This window comes from Cheilinus undulatus, linkage group 12 (assembly GCF_018320785.1).
Source record: "Cheilinus undulatus linkage group 12, ASM1832078v1, whole genome shotgun sequence".
Taxonomy (NCBI): Eukaryota; Metazoa; Chordata; class Actinopteri; order Labriformes; family Labridae; genus Cheilinus; species Cheilinus undulatus.
Window position 1 is genome coordinate 48986731 of NC_054876.1, and position 20665 is coordinate 49007395.

The following is a 20665-nucleotide window of genomic DNA, read 5'->3' on the forward strand; positions in this document are numbered from 1 at the left end:
TTTGTGTCAGTTAAAGCTCAGACTGTGTATTGTTTTGTCTGCGCGGTCCTCGAAGGCACCGCGGGGCGAAGATTACCGCTGCTGCTGCCAACTGTCATCTGGCAGAGACGCAGGTGTGAATCACCTGAGGATCAGTCTGTCTTCGTGCTGATAATGTCGACATGACGGCTTTATGACGTTAAGGTCAGACTGGAGTTCATGTTAGAAAGGCTCAGCTCTGATTTTATCACTGTAAGGACGTTTAAATAATCAAACACATCATGTTATAAACTGAGCTCTCTGTCCCTCTGATTCTAACAACAGTCCATCATTTCTGAGGCTGTCTGTGGTTTGGTTTCTCCACATGCTGTAAGGATAGAATAGGGGGAATTTAGCCACCAGCTAAGAGGCTAGCAGCACCTCTTTAACAGCTTTTCTCCCTCATGCTGTCATAAAAATGCTTTTAAAGGACACACTGATGTACTATTTAGGCAATAAACCCAGAGGGGTACTGGTTAGACTGGAATTACAAGTATGGGCCGAGACTGGCCTGCATCCAAAAGACAAGGATGGAATGTTTGTTGAACTTTAAAGGAGGAAATTATCTCAAGAGGCAAGGATGGAATATTTTATAAAGTTTAATGGATATACTTATGGGCAAGGATGATCTAATTGTCTTAAAGACATCCTAAAGATTAAATCATTTTTAAAGGCAAGGATGGAATGAAGCAGTGTAATGGATATCTTCATGGGCAAGGATGGAATATTCATAAAAAATTAAGGATGACATCATCTTTAAAGACAAGGATGGAATGCTTTATAAAGTATAATGGATGATATCTTTACAGACAAGGATGGAATATTCAGTAACATTAAAGGATAACATTATCTTTAAAGGCAAGAATGATCTAATCATCTTAAAGACATCCTAAAGATTAAATCATTTTTAAAGGCAAGGATGGAATGAAGAAGTTTAGTGGATATCTGGCAAGGATGGAATATTCAGTAACATTAAAGGATAACATTATCTTTAAAGGCAAGAATGATCTAATCATCTTAAAGACATCCTAAAGATTAAATCATTTTTAAAGGCAAGGATTGAATGAAGAAGTTTAGTGGACATCTGGCAAGGATGGAGTATTCATAAACATTTAAGGATGTCATTATCTTTAAAGGCAAGGTTGAAATGTTTTATAAAGTTTAATGGATGATATCTTTACTGAAAAGGATGGAATATTCATAAACATTAAAGGTTTAAATAATTTTTAAAGGAAAGGATGGATTGTTTTATAGAGTTTAAAGGATGATATCTTCATGGGCAAGGATGGAATATTCATAAACAATAGAGGATGACATCATTTTTTAAGGGAAGGATAGATTGTTTTATGAAGTTTAATGGATGATTTCTTTACAGAAAAGGATGAAATATCTATAACATTAAAGCATGACATCATCAAAGGCAGAGGATGGAATGTTTGGGGCTTTTCTCTTCCTTTCTGGAAAAAGGGCAGTCAACATTAGGTAAAGATTGTTGGTTTATCTAATGCCGGTTAGAATGAGTGTTTAAAAACATAAACATTTATACTGTCCATATTTGTGTTATTCTAATCTTGATGCTGTCATCACATCCTCTTCATCCAACAAACCAAACCACATGATTGTGTTGTGAAATACAGGATTTATTCAGCTCAGCTGGACACAGATACAGAGCAGCATCATGCAAAGTTTTAGATTTGGATAAACTTGATAAGTAACCTAAAACAAACAGTATTTATCCGATGTTATACCTGAGGAAGTCACAAGCAGAAATGAGAATAAGAAACCTTTATAATCAGAAATGTTTCAGAGCTCAGAGACTGAGAAGGGTTTATCTATCAGAGCGCTGAGATCAAATAAGAAAGACGAGCAAATGAAGCAACGTGCAAAAATGTGACCTTTTCTCCTGATTCCACCAACCAATGAGACCTGAGGAGCACAGTCATCTTCATCCTTCTGCTTGGTTCAACTCTGGGTTAGTTTGACTCATCTGGTCCAGCCTGGTCTGATCTGGTTGGATCCAAACAAGTTCGATCCGGTCAGGACCAGCTCTGTTTGGTCATGCAGAACCCGGCCGGGTCAGAGAGCAGACACTGGTTCTGCTGGGGGGAGCGGCGGTTTTTGGCGTCAATGAGGAGCAGAGGAGACTGGGAGTAATGGCTGATGATGTCACTGACAGAGGGGAAAGACTGAACACAAACACACAACAGGGTCAAATACATTTTCAAAAGGAGATCGTCTTTAACAAAGAGAAATTCATCTGGTTCTATGTGACTAAACCTGCTGCATGAGACCAGACCTGAGCACACAGTTTACTAGGACCCTGAAAAACCCAGGCCCCTATAGACCCCGAGAATGGAGCCCTGATAGACCTAAAGAATGGACCCCTAAAAGACCCAGAGAATAGGCCCCTTATAGACCCAGAGAATGGCCTCTGATAAACCCTTTGCTTTTTGCCATATTTTCCACTTTTAACCCATTTTTGATGATTTTTGCCCTTTTTAACCATTCCTTTTTGCCACGTTTTAACAATTTTTATCAACTTGTTACCCATTTGTTTACTCTGTTTGCTGCTTCTCACCCAATTCTTGTTTGTCTTTACTTAATTCTTCATTTTTTCACCATTAAAGTTGTCTCAGTGTCTTTTTCTTTATTTTAACTTATATTTTAACTTTAGATGCTGTTAGGAAAGGCTGTAATAATGCAGTTCCTCTAGTGTCCACTAGAGGCTGTCTCCTGCAGTGAGTCAATCTCCATAGAGCCCCATGTTAAATGCAGACTTACTCATGTTTACAGCCTTGTTAAAAAATACCAAATTAAGTGTTTCAAATAGGAAGAAGCCTGCCCACAAGGGATTTTTTCTAACCTAGCAACAGTAACCATGGAGGGTGGAGCTTATCAAAGCGTCCCTTCTCATCCTCTGGTGTTAAGTGATTACAGTGAGGACAAAGCTCTCTGCAGGTAAAGGTGCTCATTCAGGTGTACTTCCTGTTTACCTCCTGTGCTTTGAGTCCCGTTCCCAGCAGGAAGTTCTGGTTCTGTTGTCTGATCTGGATGTTGAAGACTTTGTCCTGGTAGAGCACCATCAGCGTAAACGGCTGGTTGGCCAACTGCCGTGCCGAGTCCCTCACCAGGTACGCCCCATCCTGAACAGGGAGACATGCATGAGGGGGCGGAGTCACAGGTGTAAAAATAGTCTCATCACTGCCTATTAAAACCATTATTTCACAGCGCTCATCATGTTTTTGTTTATGTCAGAAAAATAGACTGAAGAAGGTTTTTTTTAAATCTATGTAAAACTGGAAGCTTTAATCGTTTTTTTCTAGTTAATAAAATGAAATATTAATTTTCCTTTAAATTTAGACAATTAATGCCACAAGCTTATTAATTATAAATCTCAACTATTCCAAAAATAGCAGAATATCACAGAAGACAACTAAAAGCCATACATTTACAAACAAAACAAAACAAAACAAAACAAAAAAAAGCCACAAATTATAGGAATGAAAATAGAATTTAAAAGATTTTCTAAACAAAGTGGTAAATTTACCAAAATAAATTTAAAAATTTACCAAGATAAAGTCATAAATTTGGCCTAATAAAGTCATACGTGTGTCAAAATAAAATCTTAAATTTAACAGAATAAAGTAATAGATTTATTAGAATAAAGTAATAGATTTATCAGAATAAAATCATAAATTTACCAGAATAAAGTCATAAATTTACCAGAATAAAGTCATAAATTTACCAGAATAAAGTCATAAATTTACCAGAATAAAGTCATAAATTTACCAGAATTAAGTTATAAATTTACCAGAATAAAACCATAAATTCACCAGAATAAAGTCATAAATTTATCAGAATAAAACCATAAATTTACCAGAATAAAGTCATAAATTTACCAGAATAAAGTCATAGATTTATCAGAATAAAGTTATAAATTTACCAGAATAAAGTCATAGATTTATCAGAATAAAGTCATAAATTTATCAGAATAAAGTCATAGATTTATCAGAATAAAAGCATAAATTTACCAGAATAAAGTCATAGATTTATCAGAATAAAGTCATAGATTTATCAGTATAAAGTTATAAATTTACCAGAAAAAAACCATAAATTTACCAGAATAAAACCATAAATTTACCAGAATAAAACCATAAATTTACCAGAATAAAGTCATAGATATATCAGAATAAAGTCATAGATTTATCAGTATAAAGTTATAAATTTACCAGAAAAAAACCATAAATTTACCAGAATAAAACCATAAATTTACCAGAATAAAACCATAAATTTACCAGAATAAAGTCATAAATTTACCAGAATAAAGTCATAAATTTACCAGAATAAAGTAATAGATTTATCAGAATAAAACCATAAATTTACCAGAATAAAACCATAAATTTACCAGAATAAAACCATAAATTTACCAGAATAAAGTCATAAATTTACCAGAATAAAGTCATAAATTTACCAGAATAAAGTAATAGATTTATCAGAATAAAATCATAAATTCACCAGAATGAAGTCATAGATTTATCAGAATAAAACCATAAATTTACCAGAATAAAACCATAAATTTACCAGAATAAAGTTAAAAATTTACTGGAATAAAGTCATAAATTTATCAGAATAAAACCATAAATTTCCAGAATAAAACCATAAATTTACCAGAATAAAGTTATAAATTTACTGGAATAAAGTCATAAATTTACCAGAATAAAGTCCTAAATTTACCAGAATAAAGTTATAAATTTACTGGAATAAAGTCATAAATTTACCAGAATAAAGTCATAAATTTACCAGAATAAAGTAATAGATTTACCAGAATAAAGTAATAGATTTATCAGAATAAAGTCATAGATTTACCAGAATAAAGTAATAGATTTATCAGAATAAAGTCATAAATTTACCAGAATAAAGTAATAGATTTATCAGAATAAAGTCATAAATTTACCAGAATAAAGTCATAAATTTACCAGAATAAAGTAATAGATTTATCAGAATAAAACCATAAATTTACCAGAATAAAACCATATTTACCAGAATAAAGTCATAAATTTACCAGAATAAAGTCATAGATTTATCAGAATAAAGTAATAGATTTATCAGAATAAAACCATAAATTCACCAGAATAAAACCATAAATTTACCAGAATAAAACCCTAAATTTACCAGAATAAAGTTATAAATTTACTGGAATAAAGTCATAAATTTACCAGAATAAAATCCTTAATTTACCAGAATAAAGTCATAAATTTACCAGAATAAAATCCTTAAATTACCAGAATAAAGTCATAGATTTACCAGAATTAAGTCATGATTTTACCAGAATAAATTAATATATGACAACACAAATGCAAAGAAAAAATAAAGAAACAAAATAAAATCAAGATTCAGTTTTGTTACTGTCATAATGTAAGGAACAAAAAAGAAAGAAATTCAAAGATACTTATAAATTTAAAGAAAAAATCCTCAAATTAAAAGGAGCAAAATCAGCATGAATTGATATTTTACCTTGTTAACTCTTTTCAGACATTCCTCTGCCCGACCTCGGGTCACTTTACCAACGTACCAATGAGGGTCCAGCTCCTAAAATCACACGTGAAAAGAACGTTACAACCCCGGTAATGCATTATTAAATTTTCCTCAGCCATTCATAGCCTCATGTTTTCAGTGATCAGTCCGTGTTTGAGTTCTAGGCATGTGGAGTATGAAGGATTCATCACAGAGGGGTTGGAGAGAGCTGGTGATTATTTCCTATTCTCCTGGTAATATGCAAGAACATCCAGAGCGTGGATGCTCACCTCAACTACTCCTTACTTTATTCTCCAATTTTGCCTAACAGTTCTACACAGCAGTGAGGTGCTGGAAAAGCCTGACATCACAGTTTAAAAGTGCTTGAATTTGACCTTCGAGAAGGTGTTTCAACGTTGTGGGGAGTCTAAGGCAAGGACTCTCAAAGTTGGGTCATGGGTTGCCTCCATAAACAAAACAACAACACAAAAAACATTTAAAAATAATTCTGACGTATACAGTTTACCCATTATTGTAAATATAAATGCATAAAATTAGATTTAAAAATAAAACTATATGGAGGGGGAGGGGCCACAGTCAGAGGTGGGACTGAGACTTACCGGGGTTCTTGTTGATGTGGGTGGAGGTGGACGAAAGGACTGTCTGGCTGACCCTGAGAAGTTCCCTCCATGATCCCCCATCACTGAAACACAGTGTCAGTAAATCCAGACTGGTGTGATACTGCCCTCTGTTGGTTTTACAGAACCACAACTAGATGAGCTCTATTTGAAAAGTTTTCCCCTGACTGATTTATTTATTTTTTCTTTTTGGCATATTTGTCACATTTAAATGATTCAGATCATCAAACTAATGGAAACATCAGAGAAAGCTAACCTGAGTAAATACTTAAGTCTGTTTTTAAAGGATGATTTTATTCATTAAGGGAAAAATCCATTCAAACCTACCTGATCCTATGAGAAAAATGTATTACCCTCCTTGTTAAAACACGAATTAACTCTGATTAACCACATTTTTATAAAGCTGAGTTCAGTTTGACTATCCACACCCAGACCTGATTACTGCCAGACCTGTTGGACCCAGAAACCCCTTAGATAGAACCTGTCTGACAGTGAAGTAGGCTACAAGATCTCCAACATATCATGAAACCAGCTAAAGAAATTCAAAAACAGATGAGAAACAATGAAACTGACATCTATCAGTCTGAAAGGGTTACAGACATTTCTAAGGCTTTGGGACTCCAGCCAACCACAGTGAGAGCCATTACCCACAAATGGAGAAAACTGGGGACTGTGGTGAACCTTCCCAGGAGTGGCCCGCCTACAGAAAGAGCGCATGGACGACTCATCCAGGAGGTCCCAGAAAAACCCAGAACGACATCTAAAGACCTGCAGGCCTCACTGACTCAGGTAAGGTCAGAGTTCATGACTCAACCATCAGAAAGACACCGGCAACAATGGCATCATGGGAGAGTTCCAAGGCCAAAACCACTGCTGACAAAAAAGAATGCGAAGGCTCGTCTCACATTTGACTAAAAACATCCTGATGATCTCTAAGACTTCTGGGAAATATTCTGAGGACTGAACAGACAGAAGTTCCAGAAGGTGTGTGTGTTGTTCCATCTGGAGTCAGACTAACCCAGCATTTCATCAGAAGAACATCAGACCAACAGTCAGACATGGTGGTGGCAGTGTGATGGTCTGGACCAGGACCTGGACCACTAGAACCATGAATTCTGCTCTCTAGCAGAAAATCCCAAAGGAGAATGTCTGACCATCAGTTCATGACCTCAAGATCAAGACCACTTGGGTTATGGAGCAGGACCATGATCCCAGACACACCAGCAAGTCCACCTCTGAATGGACTAAAGACTAAATGAAGATTCTGGACTGGTCTAGTCAAAGAAGACCAGATCCTGTATTAGCAGGGTTAACTTTTCTCCTGAGTAATGAAAAAATGATGGAGAAACTCAGAGAAGATTTGGATCATGAGATCTCTGTGATGTTCATCTCTGATAAAAAATAGAGAAAGAAATGTTAAATGCTTTCTTTGTTTATTTGTTTGTTTGTTTCTTCTTACCAGGGGAAAATTTATGGGGCAGTGATCCTGCAGACGGAAGGTTTGGAGGTAAACTGTGAAAAAAAAAAAAAAACATTTTAATTTCACAGATATGACATAATTTATTTTAATGAAGTCCTCCTCTCTAAAATTATCATGTTTGAATTTATAATTGTTGTATGGTTTTTTAAGGATTGAGTTTTTAACATAAATTTTTTAAAATCTTATTTGGATTCTGTTTCTGGTTGGCCCATTTTGTTCATTAATAATAATAATAATAATAATAATAATAATAATAATAATGATAATAATAATAATAATAATAATAATAATAATAATAATAATAATAATAACAATAATAATAATAATGATAATAATGATAATAATAATAATAATAATTATTATTATTATTATTATCATTATTATTATTATCACTCAACCAGTTAAACATTCATGATTAATTTTAGAATTACTCTTTAAAAACATTTTTAATATCGTACCTGTCTCCATGACGGGATGGGGGACCTGGCAGTCCAGGGCGAGGGGGAAGGCTTTTATTTTGGAGGGGAAATGTGTTGTTTTTATGAACTAAAAGAGAGAGTAGGAATTTAACCAAAACATCTGACATAAAGGTGATTTTAGAAAAATGTGGTAGGACATCATAGGAGAGAAAAATCAATGTTACCATCATTGTTGGTCAGCTGAGGAGAGATACAAACAAATATTAGAGTCTTTTATTTAGGAAAAAAAAAATTATCAAATACAAGACCATCCATAAAGGAACCTACCTCTCTACTTGCATCAAACCTAGAAATTAAAAATGCAAAATAAAAAATGGATTATTATCAAGAAATAGGAACATGCTGTTTGATCAAAGTTTCCTTGTTAAAACAAAAAGCAATTGTCAGAAATTTTTGGTTTATGTATTCTAGCACTGTAACATCAAGATCAGATTACAGGTTAACCATGATAACACTGAATGATGGGAGGATTTACTGAGGGTGTGTGCTGACCTGCTGGGTGGATTTCTGGCGGAGGAGTTACTCCTGCCGATGGACGAGGAGGGAGGAGTTGGAACGGGAGGTTTGGTCCAGCTGGAAGGGTCAGGGGTGTCGGGCTTTTGCCTGAAACAAACAAAGACACAGATTTAAAGCAGCCTTATCTCAGTATAAGAGTTAAGTTCCAGTGAAAATCATCCTCATCTTTTGTGGTTTGAAGCAGCATCATGGACGGAGCTGATTTGGTGCACTTTGGCTCCTAGCAAAGGTTTATGAGTCAAATCTACATCCTGGCAGACACCATAAGTCCACCCTGAACCCTGACCAACATTCACATCCTCAAAATATAACCACAATATCAAAAAACACAGATATCGAGCTCTGTGATCGGTCAGCCAGCTAGCACTGGTGACTGCCAGTCTGTCAGTAATGTCTCCAGATGTGTAGTGTTACTCTGCTGCAGAGATACAACTACTCAGATCTACTCAGTGGTATCCAACATACATTTATTCATCCGTGTCTCTCTTAGTGAGTCTAATGAGAGCAAAAACCTCCTGCAGCATGATGTTTTTGACTCACTCCTCTTTCTCTCTCTGTTTCTCATGTTGATATGGGCAAGGATCAAGGAAAGAGGGAGATGATAAGGCCTCAGGACCAGATAAGATGTGCTGCAGATGGGCTGCAAGAGGTCAATTACACAAAATAAAAAGCAGAAATACTTGTAATTGAGATCACATTTTAAATCAGCGATATTCAACGTGTGGCTCTTTTATGATTATTTGTGGCTCTTTTATATCTTAATTTAAGATATTTACTCAGAAAACCTTAAAAAGGGAAACTTTTTGCCCTTTTTCATAATTTTTTTTGCCACTTTACGCCCATTTAAGCTACCTTTGCCATTAAATACCACATTTTTCCTACTTTAGTCCCATTTTTGCTACTTCTTTGAGCCACTTTTCCATTTTTGCCACTATTATCCCATTTTCACCCTTTTTCACTTTTTTTTTTGCCAATTTAAGATACCTTTTGCCATTAAATACCACTTGTTTCCTACTTATTGCCCATTTTTGCCACTTCTTTCTGCCACTTTTATCCCATTTTTGCCATTTTTCACAATTTTTTGCCACTTCTCATCCATTTAAGCTATCATTTGCCATTTAATACCACTTGTTCCCATATTTTGCTTCTATTATCCCATTTTTGCCCTTTTTCACCAGTTTGTTGCCCCTTTTTTTTTTAGCCAATTTAAGCTACCTTTTTGCCATTAAATACCACTTGTTCCTAATTTTTGTGACTTCATTCTGCCACTTTAACCTATTTTTGCCCTTTTCACCATTTTTTTGCCACTTCTTTTGACACTTTTTCCAGTTTTGCAACTGTTATCCCATTTCTTGATTTTTTTTTTTTTTTTTTTTGCCACTTTTGACTGCTTTTTGCTCATTTTAGTCACTTTGCACAAAAGTTTTTGCCATGTATTTCCCCTTTTGGACCATTTTTGCCACTTGTAACTTATTTTTTGTCACTCCTCACCCATTTTGCTACTTTCTGACCCTGCATTCATTGTTTTCTCCCCATTTTCACCATTTTTTGCTCTTTTCTGACCCTTTATGCCACCATTTTTTATTGCTACATCGAGCCATTTTTGCCACTTTTGGATCGTGGCTCTCTCTAAGGTATTTTCCAACCATTCGGCTCTTTGTTGAGCAGGGTTGAGTAACACTGTTTTAAATCTTTGGAAAATACTTGATTAAGGTTGATCATTTTAAAACTAGAATCCAGCAATAACAAGAAACATCCAGAGGATTGACATAGGTGTCACTTTTTGGTCTTATTTTGTTTTATGTACCGGTGTCATGGTTTAACTGGTGCTGGATTAACTGGTGACACTGTTCATAATTAGTACTACTAATTTTATTAGATTTTAGCAGGGCCTTCCAAGGCATTAACAGTTAACAATTTTCTTTACATTTAATATATGGGGGACGATCTGATCTCATGTTGTGGTTGTAAGAAGGTCTTGGTGGCTCCAGAAGATTTTCAGGGTCTGGTTGGCGTACTGTTCACAAAGAGGCAAAACTACTCGGCTCCCCATCCTCAAAGGCTCGTCATTAAAGTGCAACACTTCCTGTTTCAGAATAAAAGCCCCACATGTCTCTGCTGATCCTGTTCCTGCCTCTTTTAAATCCAAACTAGACGGCACAGACGAGGGATCGCCCCCCCCCCCCCTTACGCCTCAACAACATTCGTAGCACACAAAACAACCCAGTGGTGTAAATATCACCGTCTTAGACAACACCAGAACACCAGTGAAACAAAGATGTGTGTTTGTGAGGGTGGTCTTACCTCCATGGGTGTGTGCTCGGCTATAGGAAAGGGAAACAAAAGAATAAAAGAGAACAAACTTATAGAAATTTTTTTTTTTTTTTTAAATTAAGCTTTTGTTACTTTTAGGAGTTCCTCAGGGATCTGTTCTTTCATGTACAGGCTGAAACTGTCTACCAACCAGTTTTAATTTCTCTTAAATCAAACTCTCAGTCTACCTGTGCTGTCCTGCACCTGCCTATGGTAATGAACAGCTGTGGCATTCTACAGTCATTTAAAATTAATTGTATAAACTCACCATGCTGGGCTGAGGTCCTGTAAAAAGCAACAACATAAATGTTTTCAGATTAAAACACCAGATAAAGACATTTCTATTCATTACAGGAGGTTAATTCTTAATACATCCATTATTTTAACTCATCCAAGGCCCAGTCATCTTGAATTTGATGGCAGCAACACATCTCAAAAAAGTAGGGACGGGCCAAAAAGAGGGGAAAAGTAAGTGGTAATGTGGTTAATGTTTTCCTGAAATGTTAAAATGTCTCAGTTTAACATCTAATATTTTGTTTCTGTTCAACTGAGAATCAAATATGGGTTTATGGGATTTGACAGTCGTTGTTTTTATTTATGTTTATTTATGTTTATCTATTTATGTTTACACAGCGCCCCAACTTTTTTGGTACTGGGGTTGTTAAATTTATATAATCAAAGTGATGTTTTCATGGTTCTGGTCTGGGGTTACCTCTGACGGGGGATGGCGTGGATCCTGAAACTCTGCCCGGTTTGTTCTCACGGCTGATCTGAGGAGGCGCCCCTGGAACTGACCACAACGACACATGGACACGACATGAACCGTGATGACATCAGAGCGTTTCCTGTGTGGACAGGAAGAGCTTTCTGTTACTTACAACTTCCTGGTGGTTGTCCACCGCTGTGAGGGGAGGGGGAGGCGTCTCTCCTGGATGACGACATGCCTGGCTGAAAGACACAGAGAAAGAGGTTCAGTATAATCATTCACGTTGTTATTTCTACATCTCAGAGTCTTAACGACAGTAGGAAACGCCTGAAAATGACTCACCAGCCGGGGCTCTGGTGCAGCCAGGGAGCCTACTGAGGGGCGGGGACACACAACAGGGGGCCGGTCTCTGGGTGCTACGTGGTTATTTCTGTTATCTACGCGAATTAAAAAGAAAATCACATTTACTCATTCTTCTTCAGTGGAAGTATTCATGGTCAACAATCTTTCTCCTGGAGATCTTTACAGAGTTCTTCTAGGTTTCAGAGACCAAATAAGCCTCCCAGGTATTAGAGCAGTAATACTCACCGTGTGGCTCTTTGATGTCTTATTTTTAAATATTATTCCCCAGAAAACCTCAAAGGGAAACTTTTTTGCCCTTTTCACAATTTTTTGCCACTTTTCACCCATTTAAGCTACCTCTTGCCATTAAATACCACTTGTTTCCTATTGTTTCCCATTTTTGCCCTTTTAAATCCATTTTTTTCCATTAAATACCACTTCTTTCCTATTTTTTGCTCATTTTTGCCACTTATTTTTTCCACTTTTTCCCATTTTTGCCCTTTTCATCACTCTTCACTCATTAAAGCTACCTTTTGCCATTAAATACCACTTTTTCACCCAGTTTTGCCACTTCTTTTTGCCACTTTTATCCCATTTTTGCCCTTTTTCAGAAAATTTTTTACCCATTTAAGCAATCTTTTGCCACTAAATACCAGTTGTTTCCCACTTGTTTCCTAATTTTTTTTGCCTATTTTTGCCACTTCTTTTTTTTCAACTTTCTTTCCAATTTTTGCCACTTTAATCTAATTTTTTCCTAGTTTTTCTCATATTTGCCCCTTTTCACCAATTTTTGACATTAAATAACACTTCTTTCCTTTTTTGCCCATTTTTGCCACTTTTTTTTTTACTTTTTCCATTTTTCATCACTATTCACCCATTTAAGCTACTTTTTGCCATTAAATTCTACTTTTTTCCTAATTTTCAGCCCATTTTTGCCACTTCTTTTTGCCAATTTAATCCAATTTGTGCCCTTTTTCACCATTTTTTTTGTCCATTTAAGCTACCTTTTGCCATTAAATACCACTTGTTTCCTATTTTTTGCCCTTTTTTGCCACTCTTGACTGCTTTTTGCCTATTTTAGTCAATGTCCAACAATTGTTTAGCCACTTCTGGAACCTTTTTGCCACCTGTAACTCATTTTTTTGTCACTTCTCATCCAGTTTTGCTATTTTCTGACCCTTCTACTTTTTCTCCCCATTTTCACCCCCCTTTTACATAATTTTGCTGCTTTTTGACCACTTTTGCCACCCTTAATTTTCTTTTCGTGCTACTTAAGCCATTTCTTGACACTTGTCACCTCTTAGATTGTGGCACTTGCAAAGGTATTTTTCAAAAATGTGGCTCTTTGGTTGAACAGGGTTGAGTAACACCGCTTCAGAGGTAACCGGCCGTTATGGAACACAACCCAATAATTCAGAGCTCTCCGGTACTTACCGATGTAGTCGCTGTCTCCGATCGGCAGGTTGGCGAGCCGTGCGTGAGGCAGGTCCTCTGGAGGTTCGGTAGGATTCGGCTCGTATTCGTCTTCATTTGGTGACTCGTAGTCGCCCCCGCTGCCCTCCTCCTCACCGCTGTATGGACTCTCATAGTCATCGTCACAATCTTCATCGTCCTAGTGGAGATCAAACCAAAAAACAACCAATAACAACCCTGCATATCTGTCCCGCTTAAATGTTTCCGATCAGCAAACTATGTGGAAAAGTCGTTCCCCCTAAACCTAGTAACTGGTGGTTCTATCCTTTGTGATAACTGTCAATGAGTCTTTCACATCAATGTGGAGGAATGTTGTCCCACTCTTCTTTGCAGAATTGTTAAGCAGATATTTATGCCTGATTCCCTTTTTTGCCATCTTTAATGGATTTTAGATTATTACTGTTAACGTTTGATGACGATTTTTGTCTTTAAGGCTTTTACTGTGTTTGTGTGTGATAGAATGTTGGGACTCTCTGAGTGAGATCAAAGCAAATGTCTCCTGGACAACAGCATAGCAACAACAGGCAGAGCTAACATGATTGGTCCATCCTCTACCCAATCAGGTTAGCTCTGCCTGTTGTTGCTATGCTGTCCCCCAGGAGACATTTGCTTTGATCTCACTGAGTCCCAACATTCTATCACACACACATAGGTTATTATAGTTTTGAAGATTCATTAGTTTTTTTTTTTCATTTTTACTTTCTGTGTTTGATTTCAGTTTATTTTTATTATTTTTGACTGCTGGTTTGTTACTTTAGTTTAGTTTTTAATTTGGCAAAAATGCTTCGTTTTACTTTCATTTTTATTAGTTTTAGTTTTTTTGGAAACATATCAGGCCTGAGTGAACATCATACATTTTTAAAAAATATTTAAAAAGGCTACTCTTCGCTTATTTTATTTATTCAAAGATGATGTTTGAGTACAACTCCAGACATAAAAACAACCTCTCTGTGAAGTCTTAACCAATCAGTTCTGGCTATTTTACCTCCCAGGCTTGGGTGTAGGTGCCAGTCAGTATGGCTGTGCCAAAGACTAAAACTAAGGATATTTTGTCTCTATTTGTAATTTAATCTTAATTAGTTTTATAAAAGCATTATACAGTTTAAGTTAGTTTTTTGGTAAGGCTTAGTGTTCACTTAGTTTCAGTAAACTAAAAATATTTCTGAATTTCAGTTGTAGTTATTTAGTTTTAGTTAACAATAAAAACCTTGACACACACACACACACACACACACATTATCTCAGTTTACCTCCAAGTCTTTTTCCTCCAACTTGTGGATGAATTAGCCCATTTTATTAATCATTTATTCTGGATTAATTTTCTGCTATCTTCTACAGATTTTTAATAGTTAATGTTAAAGATTGATAATGATTTTTGGCTCTCAGACTTTTACCATGTTTGTGTGTGTGATAGAATGTTGGGACTCTCTCAGTCAGATCAAAGCAAATATCTCCCGCATAGCAACAAAGGGCAGAGCTGATGTGATTGGTCCATTCTCTACCTGGTTCCTATTGGTCAGCTCTTCAAAACATCCAAGAGCAGTGATATGTTTCGAGCTCAGAGGTCACGATTTGTGTTGTTAACATCAGGTCAGACATCAGACAAGCCAGTGTTGTGGTCAAAGAGACATCTTTGTTTATGTCAAACAACTAAAGTTAACGTTTCTGACGTTCTTGTTCAGGATTTAAGGGAGGAACAGCAGTGGGGCTAAACTCTGACTGAATCTGTGTCATCTAAAGCAGTGGTTCTCAACCTTTTCAGCCTGTGACCCCCAAAATAAAGGTGCCAGAGACCGGGGACCCCCACTGTACCTGAAGGTGGTTGAACACATTCAAGAGTAGTCATGTGCAGACAAGGCCGTCCATAAGGGGGGACAAAGGGGAGGGCTTCAGGGGTCCATCCAAACTGGGGGCCCATGGAGGTCAACAAAATCATGGTCTATTGTAAAGTTAAGCTGTGATATCCACATTTTTTATTTAACCTGAAAAAATAACCACTCTCATCAATGAAAGAAATCTCTTTTTAAATCATTTGTGTAGAATATAGCCTTCACAAATAATTTTGTTTAAAAAAAAAGAATAAAAATGGGTTAAAAATTGAAAAAATGGGTTAATAATGGCAAAAAATTGTGAAAAAGGTGGTGAAATTGGATCGTAAAAGAAGCCGAAATGGGTTACTAGTGGCAAAAATTATATAAGAATGACAAAAAATAGCAAATGGCAAAAATGGGCATAAATAGTGGTAAAAGGGAATTAAAAAGTGCCTGAAAAGGCTTTAAATTGGCAAAAATGGGTGGAAATCTGATTAAACGGGAAGAAAAACAACATAAACTGGCAAAACAGTGCTAACTAAGAAAGAACAAATAGGCAGATATTAGCAGAAATTGGTCAAACTGGCAATAAATGGGCATATCAGATAGTGAAATGTGGTTAAAACTGGGAAAATTGGGCATAAAAAGTGATAAAATGAGGTTAATAGTGGCAATTATGAGTCCACAGAGACAACATTTGATTTATGGCAATATTTGGTTTAGAAGTGGCAAAAACAGGCAGAAAAAAGTGGTTTAAAAAAAAAAAGAGTTTAAAATGGCAAAAATAAGTGTTAAATGGCAAAAATGTGTTAAAATATGTGGTAAAAATGATGAAAACTGGTTAAAATTTGGCAAAATTAATGTGTAAATTGCCAACAGTGGAATTAAAAAGATATTCTTATTTTTTTGTAAGAAATCTGGAGACGCCCTCTCAGTGTCTCGCTACCCCCAAGGGGGTCCCGACCCCTATGTTGAGAACCACTGATCTAAAGAAAAGACCGGTCCTATGGGAAAAGTGAGGATAAATCTGTGTCAAATGTAAAATCTCAAAATTGCCATTTCAGTTCAATTTCCCTTGTTTAGCACATTTCACTCAGAGGTAAACTGAATGTGCTCTACAGAAAATAAAAACAAACATTAAAGCTTTAACCACATGAGACAGACGTCCTGTTCAGTTTCTTCTGTGACATCCAGAGGTTTACTTCACCAACGCATCTGATCAGGTGATTAGTGGAACTCTGTTATCAGGGGAAAGTGAGACATATAGCTGTGTATCATCGGCATGTGAATGGTGTGAGATGTATTTTTGCATTATGGAGCCAAGGGGGAGCATGTTAAGACTGAGTAACGGTGGACCAAGGACTGGACCATGTGACAACAGAATTTGATGTTTTCAGATGAGAAGTTACTTCGAGGTTTTTAGTTTGTGAAAAAGAAACAAAAAGAGGCGTAGAAACAGAAAGTGTTGATAAACGTACAAACTCATCTGGATCCCAGCCGCCCTGGAAGTCCGAGGAGGTTTCTGCTGAGGAGAAAGGAGAGTGTCAGCAACCAACAAGGAATTAAGACATCAACAAGAAACAGGGCCTATAAAAAATATTTACCCCTTTTAAAGTGACTGAGCTAATCCAACAGAGGTCCAGACAGTTGTCTAGTCTCCTTCATCACCTCCTAGTCCCTTCATTACCTCCTAGTCTCCTCCACCATCCCCTCATCTCCCTCATAACCTCCTAGTGTCCCCTTCATTACCTCCTAGTCTCCTTCATCACCTCCTAGTCCCTTCATTACCTCCTAGTCTCCTCCACCATCCCCTCATCTCCCTCATAACCTCCTAGTGTCCCCTTCATTACCTCCTAGTCTCCTTCATCCTGTCCAAGCCTCCTTCATTACCTCCTAGTCTCTTTCCTTGCTGCCTAGTCTCCTTCACCATCTCCTAGTCTCCTTCATTACCTCCAAGTCTCCTTCATTACCTCCTAGTCCCTTCCTTACCTCCTAGTTTCCTTCATCACCTCCTTGTCTCCTGCCTAAGTCTCCTTCATTACCTTCTTGTCCAGTTGGTGCTAGTACTCTCACAGTTAGTGAAATGAGAGCAGTGAATGTGTCTCAGTGATTGGTAGTATAAAGACACCTGTGTCTGGAAGCCCAGTCACTGGTTCATCAGTTATTTCTGGCTACCATTACACCATCAAGACAAAAGAACACTCACAGAAAATGTTGTTGAAAAGTCTAAGTCAGGGGATGGAGACAAAATCATCTCCAAGTCTCTGAACATCCCCCAGAGTTCAGTTAAATCCATCATGAAGAAATGAAGGAATATGTCACATGTGTAAATCTGCCTAGATCAGACCGTCCTCACAGACTGAGTGGGCGTGCAAGGAGACTAGTGAGAGAGGACACTAAGACACCTATGACTACTCTGAAGGAGCTCCAAGCTTCAGCAGCTGAGATGGAGAGACTCTGCAGACAACAACTGTTGGCTGGGTTCTTCACCAGTCAGAGCTTTATGGGAGAGTGGCAAAGAGAAAGCCACTGTTGAAGAAAACTCAGATTCAGTCTGGACTAGAGTCCTCCAAAAGGACTGTGGGAGACTCCATGGTCAAGAGGAAGAAAGTTCTTTGGTCTGATGAGACCAGAATGGAGCTTTTTGACCATCAGACAAGACGCCAAACACTGACATCAGCACAAACACACCATCCCCACTGTGGAGCACGGTGGCAGCATAATGCTGTGGAGATGCTTCTCAGCAGCCAGCCCTGGAAGGCTTGTAAAGGTAGAGGGGGAAATGAATCCTTGAGGACAATCTTATTCAGTCTGACAGAGAACTACGGCCAGGAGAAGAGGTATTTCCCAGTAACAAGCCGAAGTCAATGAAAGGGTGAAACATCCAAGGGGGTCACTTCTTTCCACAGGTTCTGTATAGATTTATATATTCTTATAGTATTGTAGTATAGTAGAATCCCATCATCTTGTACTGTTTATGTAGAGAACAAGTCAACTAGCCTCTGCCATAGTTCAGCCCGGCCCTGTGTTATCGGGGTGTAAATGTCTCTTTAAATGAATGGAGGTCAATCTGTAACAAATAAAAAGCTTAAAATATAAAAACCAAACAGTTGAAGGATTATTAGAAACCCAGGAGTTACACTTAAAAAATGCAAATATTCTGATTAAGGATGACCACCACCGTCTCTACTACTCCTCTTTACTATTACCTAAAACCATGGCTCTCCAGAAAGTGACCTTTGACCTCTTAATCTATTCTTACTATGTACAGCCCTGCTCTTAATGTTTATGAAGTTTAAAATCAATAACAGATCCTACCTGGTTCATGATATTTAGAAGTTATTCTGCAAAGACAGGAGACAAGACATTATTTAGATTAATAAAGATGAACATCAAAGATGTAAGCAAAGTGTTTTATAATCAGTTTAATCTAACAGCATGTAAAAAACTTAAACGTGTAGATTAAAAACATTTAGAGCATGTATTAAGAAAGCTGTTTTATTTCAAACCTGTTACCGAACAGTCCTCGTCTCTCCTCCTTCTTGCTGATTTCTGTGCTGATCTTTGAGATCAGCCTGTCAGACGAACAATAAAGGTTATTCAAAATTCTGCAGGAGGGATGATGTCAGCGTCGAACAGTTTAACATGAGTCAGCAGAAATGTATCAAACTTACGGAGCGTGGAGCTTCGGGAACTTCTGAAGGTCGTTTTCACTCAGATTCTAAAAAGGAACAGGATGAAAGTGAAAAAAATATGATACTTCCTGGTCTCCTTCACAACCTCCTAGTGTCCTTCATTACCTCCTAGTCTCCTTCATCCTCTCCTAGTCTCCTTCACAACCTCCTAGTGTCCTTCATTACCTCCTCCTCTCCTTCACAGTCTCCTAGTCTCCTTCATCACCTCCAAGTGTCCTTCATTACCTCCTAGTCCCCTTTAACATCTTCTGGTCTCCTTCACAACCTCCTAGTCTCTGTCATCCTCTCCTAGACTCCTTCATTACCTCCTCATTTCCTTCATTACCTCCTCCTCTCCTTCACAGTCTCCTAGTCTCCTTCATCACCTCCAAGTGTCCTTCATTGCCTCCTAGTCCCCTTCACCATCCACTTGTCTCCTTCAACATCTTCTTGTCTCCTCCACCACCTCCTGGTCTCCTTCACAACCTCCTAGTGTCCTTCATTACCTCCTAGTCTCCTTCATTCTCTGCTGGTCCCATACATCACCTCCTAGTCTCCTTCATTACCTCCTTGTCTCCATCATCTTCTCCTAGTCTCCTTCTTTACCTCCTCATCTCCTTCATTACCTCCTCCTCTCCTTCAACATCTTCTTGTCTCCTTCATCACCTCCTAGTCTCCTTCATCTTGTCCTAGTCTCCTTCATTACCTCAAAGTGTCCCTCATCACCTCCTCGTCTCTTTCGCAATTTCCTAGTCTCCTTCATTACCTCCTAGTCTCCTTCACCATCTCCAACTCTCCTTCATCACCTCCTTGTTTTCTTCATTATCTCCTAGTGTCCTTCATCCAAGTGTTCCTCAATACCCCCTAGTCTCCTTAATTACATTCTAGTCTCCTTTACCAATTCATAGTTTCCTTCATTTCCTCCTGTTCTTCTTTATTACCTCCTAGTCTCCTTCATCCTGTCCTAGTCTCCTTCATTACCTCCTAGTCTCCTTCACCACCTTCTAGTTTACTTCATTACCTCCTAGTCTCCTTCATCCTGTCCAAGTCTCCTTCATTACCTCCTAGTCTCCTTCATCACATCCTCATCTCCTTCATCACCTCCTTGTCTCCTTTCATGTTTTTGTTCAGACTCACCACAAATCTGGATCCAGAGATGGAGTTCTTCAGCACGACTTTATCACAGCCAGTCAGATTCATCTGAAACAGGTCAAAGGTCACTGTGTTAACATTAATACATGTTTAGAACATGAAAAGATATAGCGAACCTTCATCAGGAGAGACTGTCCCCATAGCTCCAGCTCTGACCGACTTTACTCACTGAAAATAAAACTCTTATTTGATCTGACAGCTGGCTCTGAATGAGCAGATTTATAGGTACAGATCATGTTGGTCTGGTATTTTGATGTAGTCATAGATTTATCCTCTCGTAGCTTTAAACAGGAATAACAGGAGAGTTAGACCTCCACAGCGATGCATTGCTAGTTGGATGGATATTAGATGGATGGTTGGATGGATGGATGTATTAGTTGGACAGATACGTTAGTTGGATGGTCTCACCTTCTTCAGGTGGGCTGCGAGCTGTGCAGGACTCCACCCCATCACCTCGGTCCTTGAGGGCACTCGGTCAGAGCTCATCCTGGGTCCTGTGAACTCTCAGAGACTCGATGTCTGTCCAGCTGATGTCTCAACAATTCACCA

At 37.7% G+C, this 20665-nt stretch overlaps 1 protein-coding gene across 2 annotated transcripts; it reads right to left on the bottom strand.

The window, feature by feature from the left end:
- Nucleotides 1–1304: 1304 nt before the first annotated feature.
- On the bottom strand, nucleotides 1305–20665 carry lcp2a (lymphocyte cytosolic protein 2a). 2 transcript variants are annotated; one of them, XM_041802173.1, is made up of 21 exons: nucleotides 20525–20665; nucleotides 20102–20164; nucleotides 18965–19011; nucleotides 18800–18865; nucleotides 18609–18634; nucleotides 16769–16812; nucleotides 13441–13618; nucleotides 12007–12101; nucleotides 11837–11906; nucleotides 11671–11748; nucleotides 11227–11243; nucleotides 10950–10969; nucleotides 8622–8732; nucleotides 8397–8415; nucleotides 8294–8309; nucleotides 8109–8196; nucleotides 7630–7682; nucleotides 6153–6235; nucleotides 5533–5607; nucleotides 3012–3161; nucleotides 1305–2204 (listed from the first exon to the last, which is right to left on the bottom strand). In XM_041802173.1, exons 1-21 carry the CDS (start codon nucleotides 20600–20602, stop codon nucleotides 2055–2057), a joined length of 1527 nt encoding a protein of 508 aa, XP_041658107.1. In that variant the 5' UTR covers nucleotides 20603–20665; the 3' UTR covers nucleotides 1305–2054. The 2 variants fall into 2 exon arrangements, with proteins under 2 accessions (XP_041658107.1, XP_041658106.1); XM_041802172.1 differs by having other exon boundaries at nucleotides 16769–16815.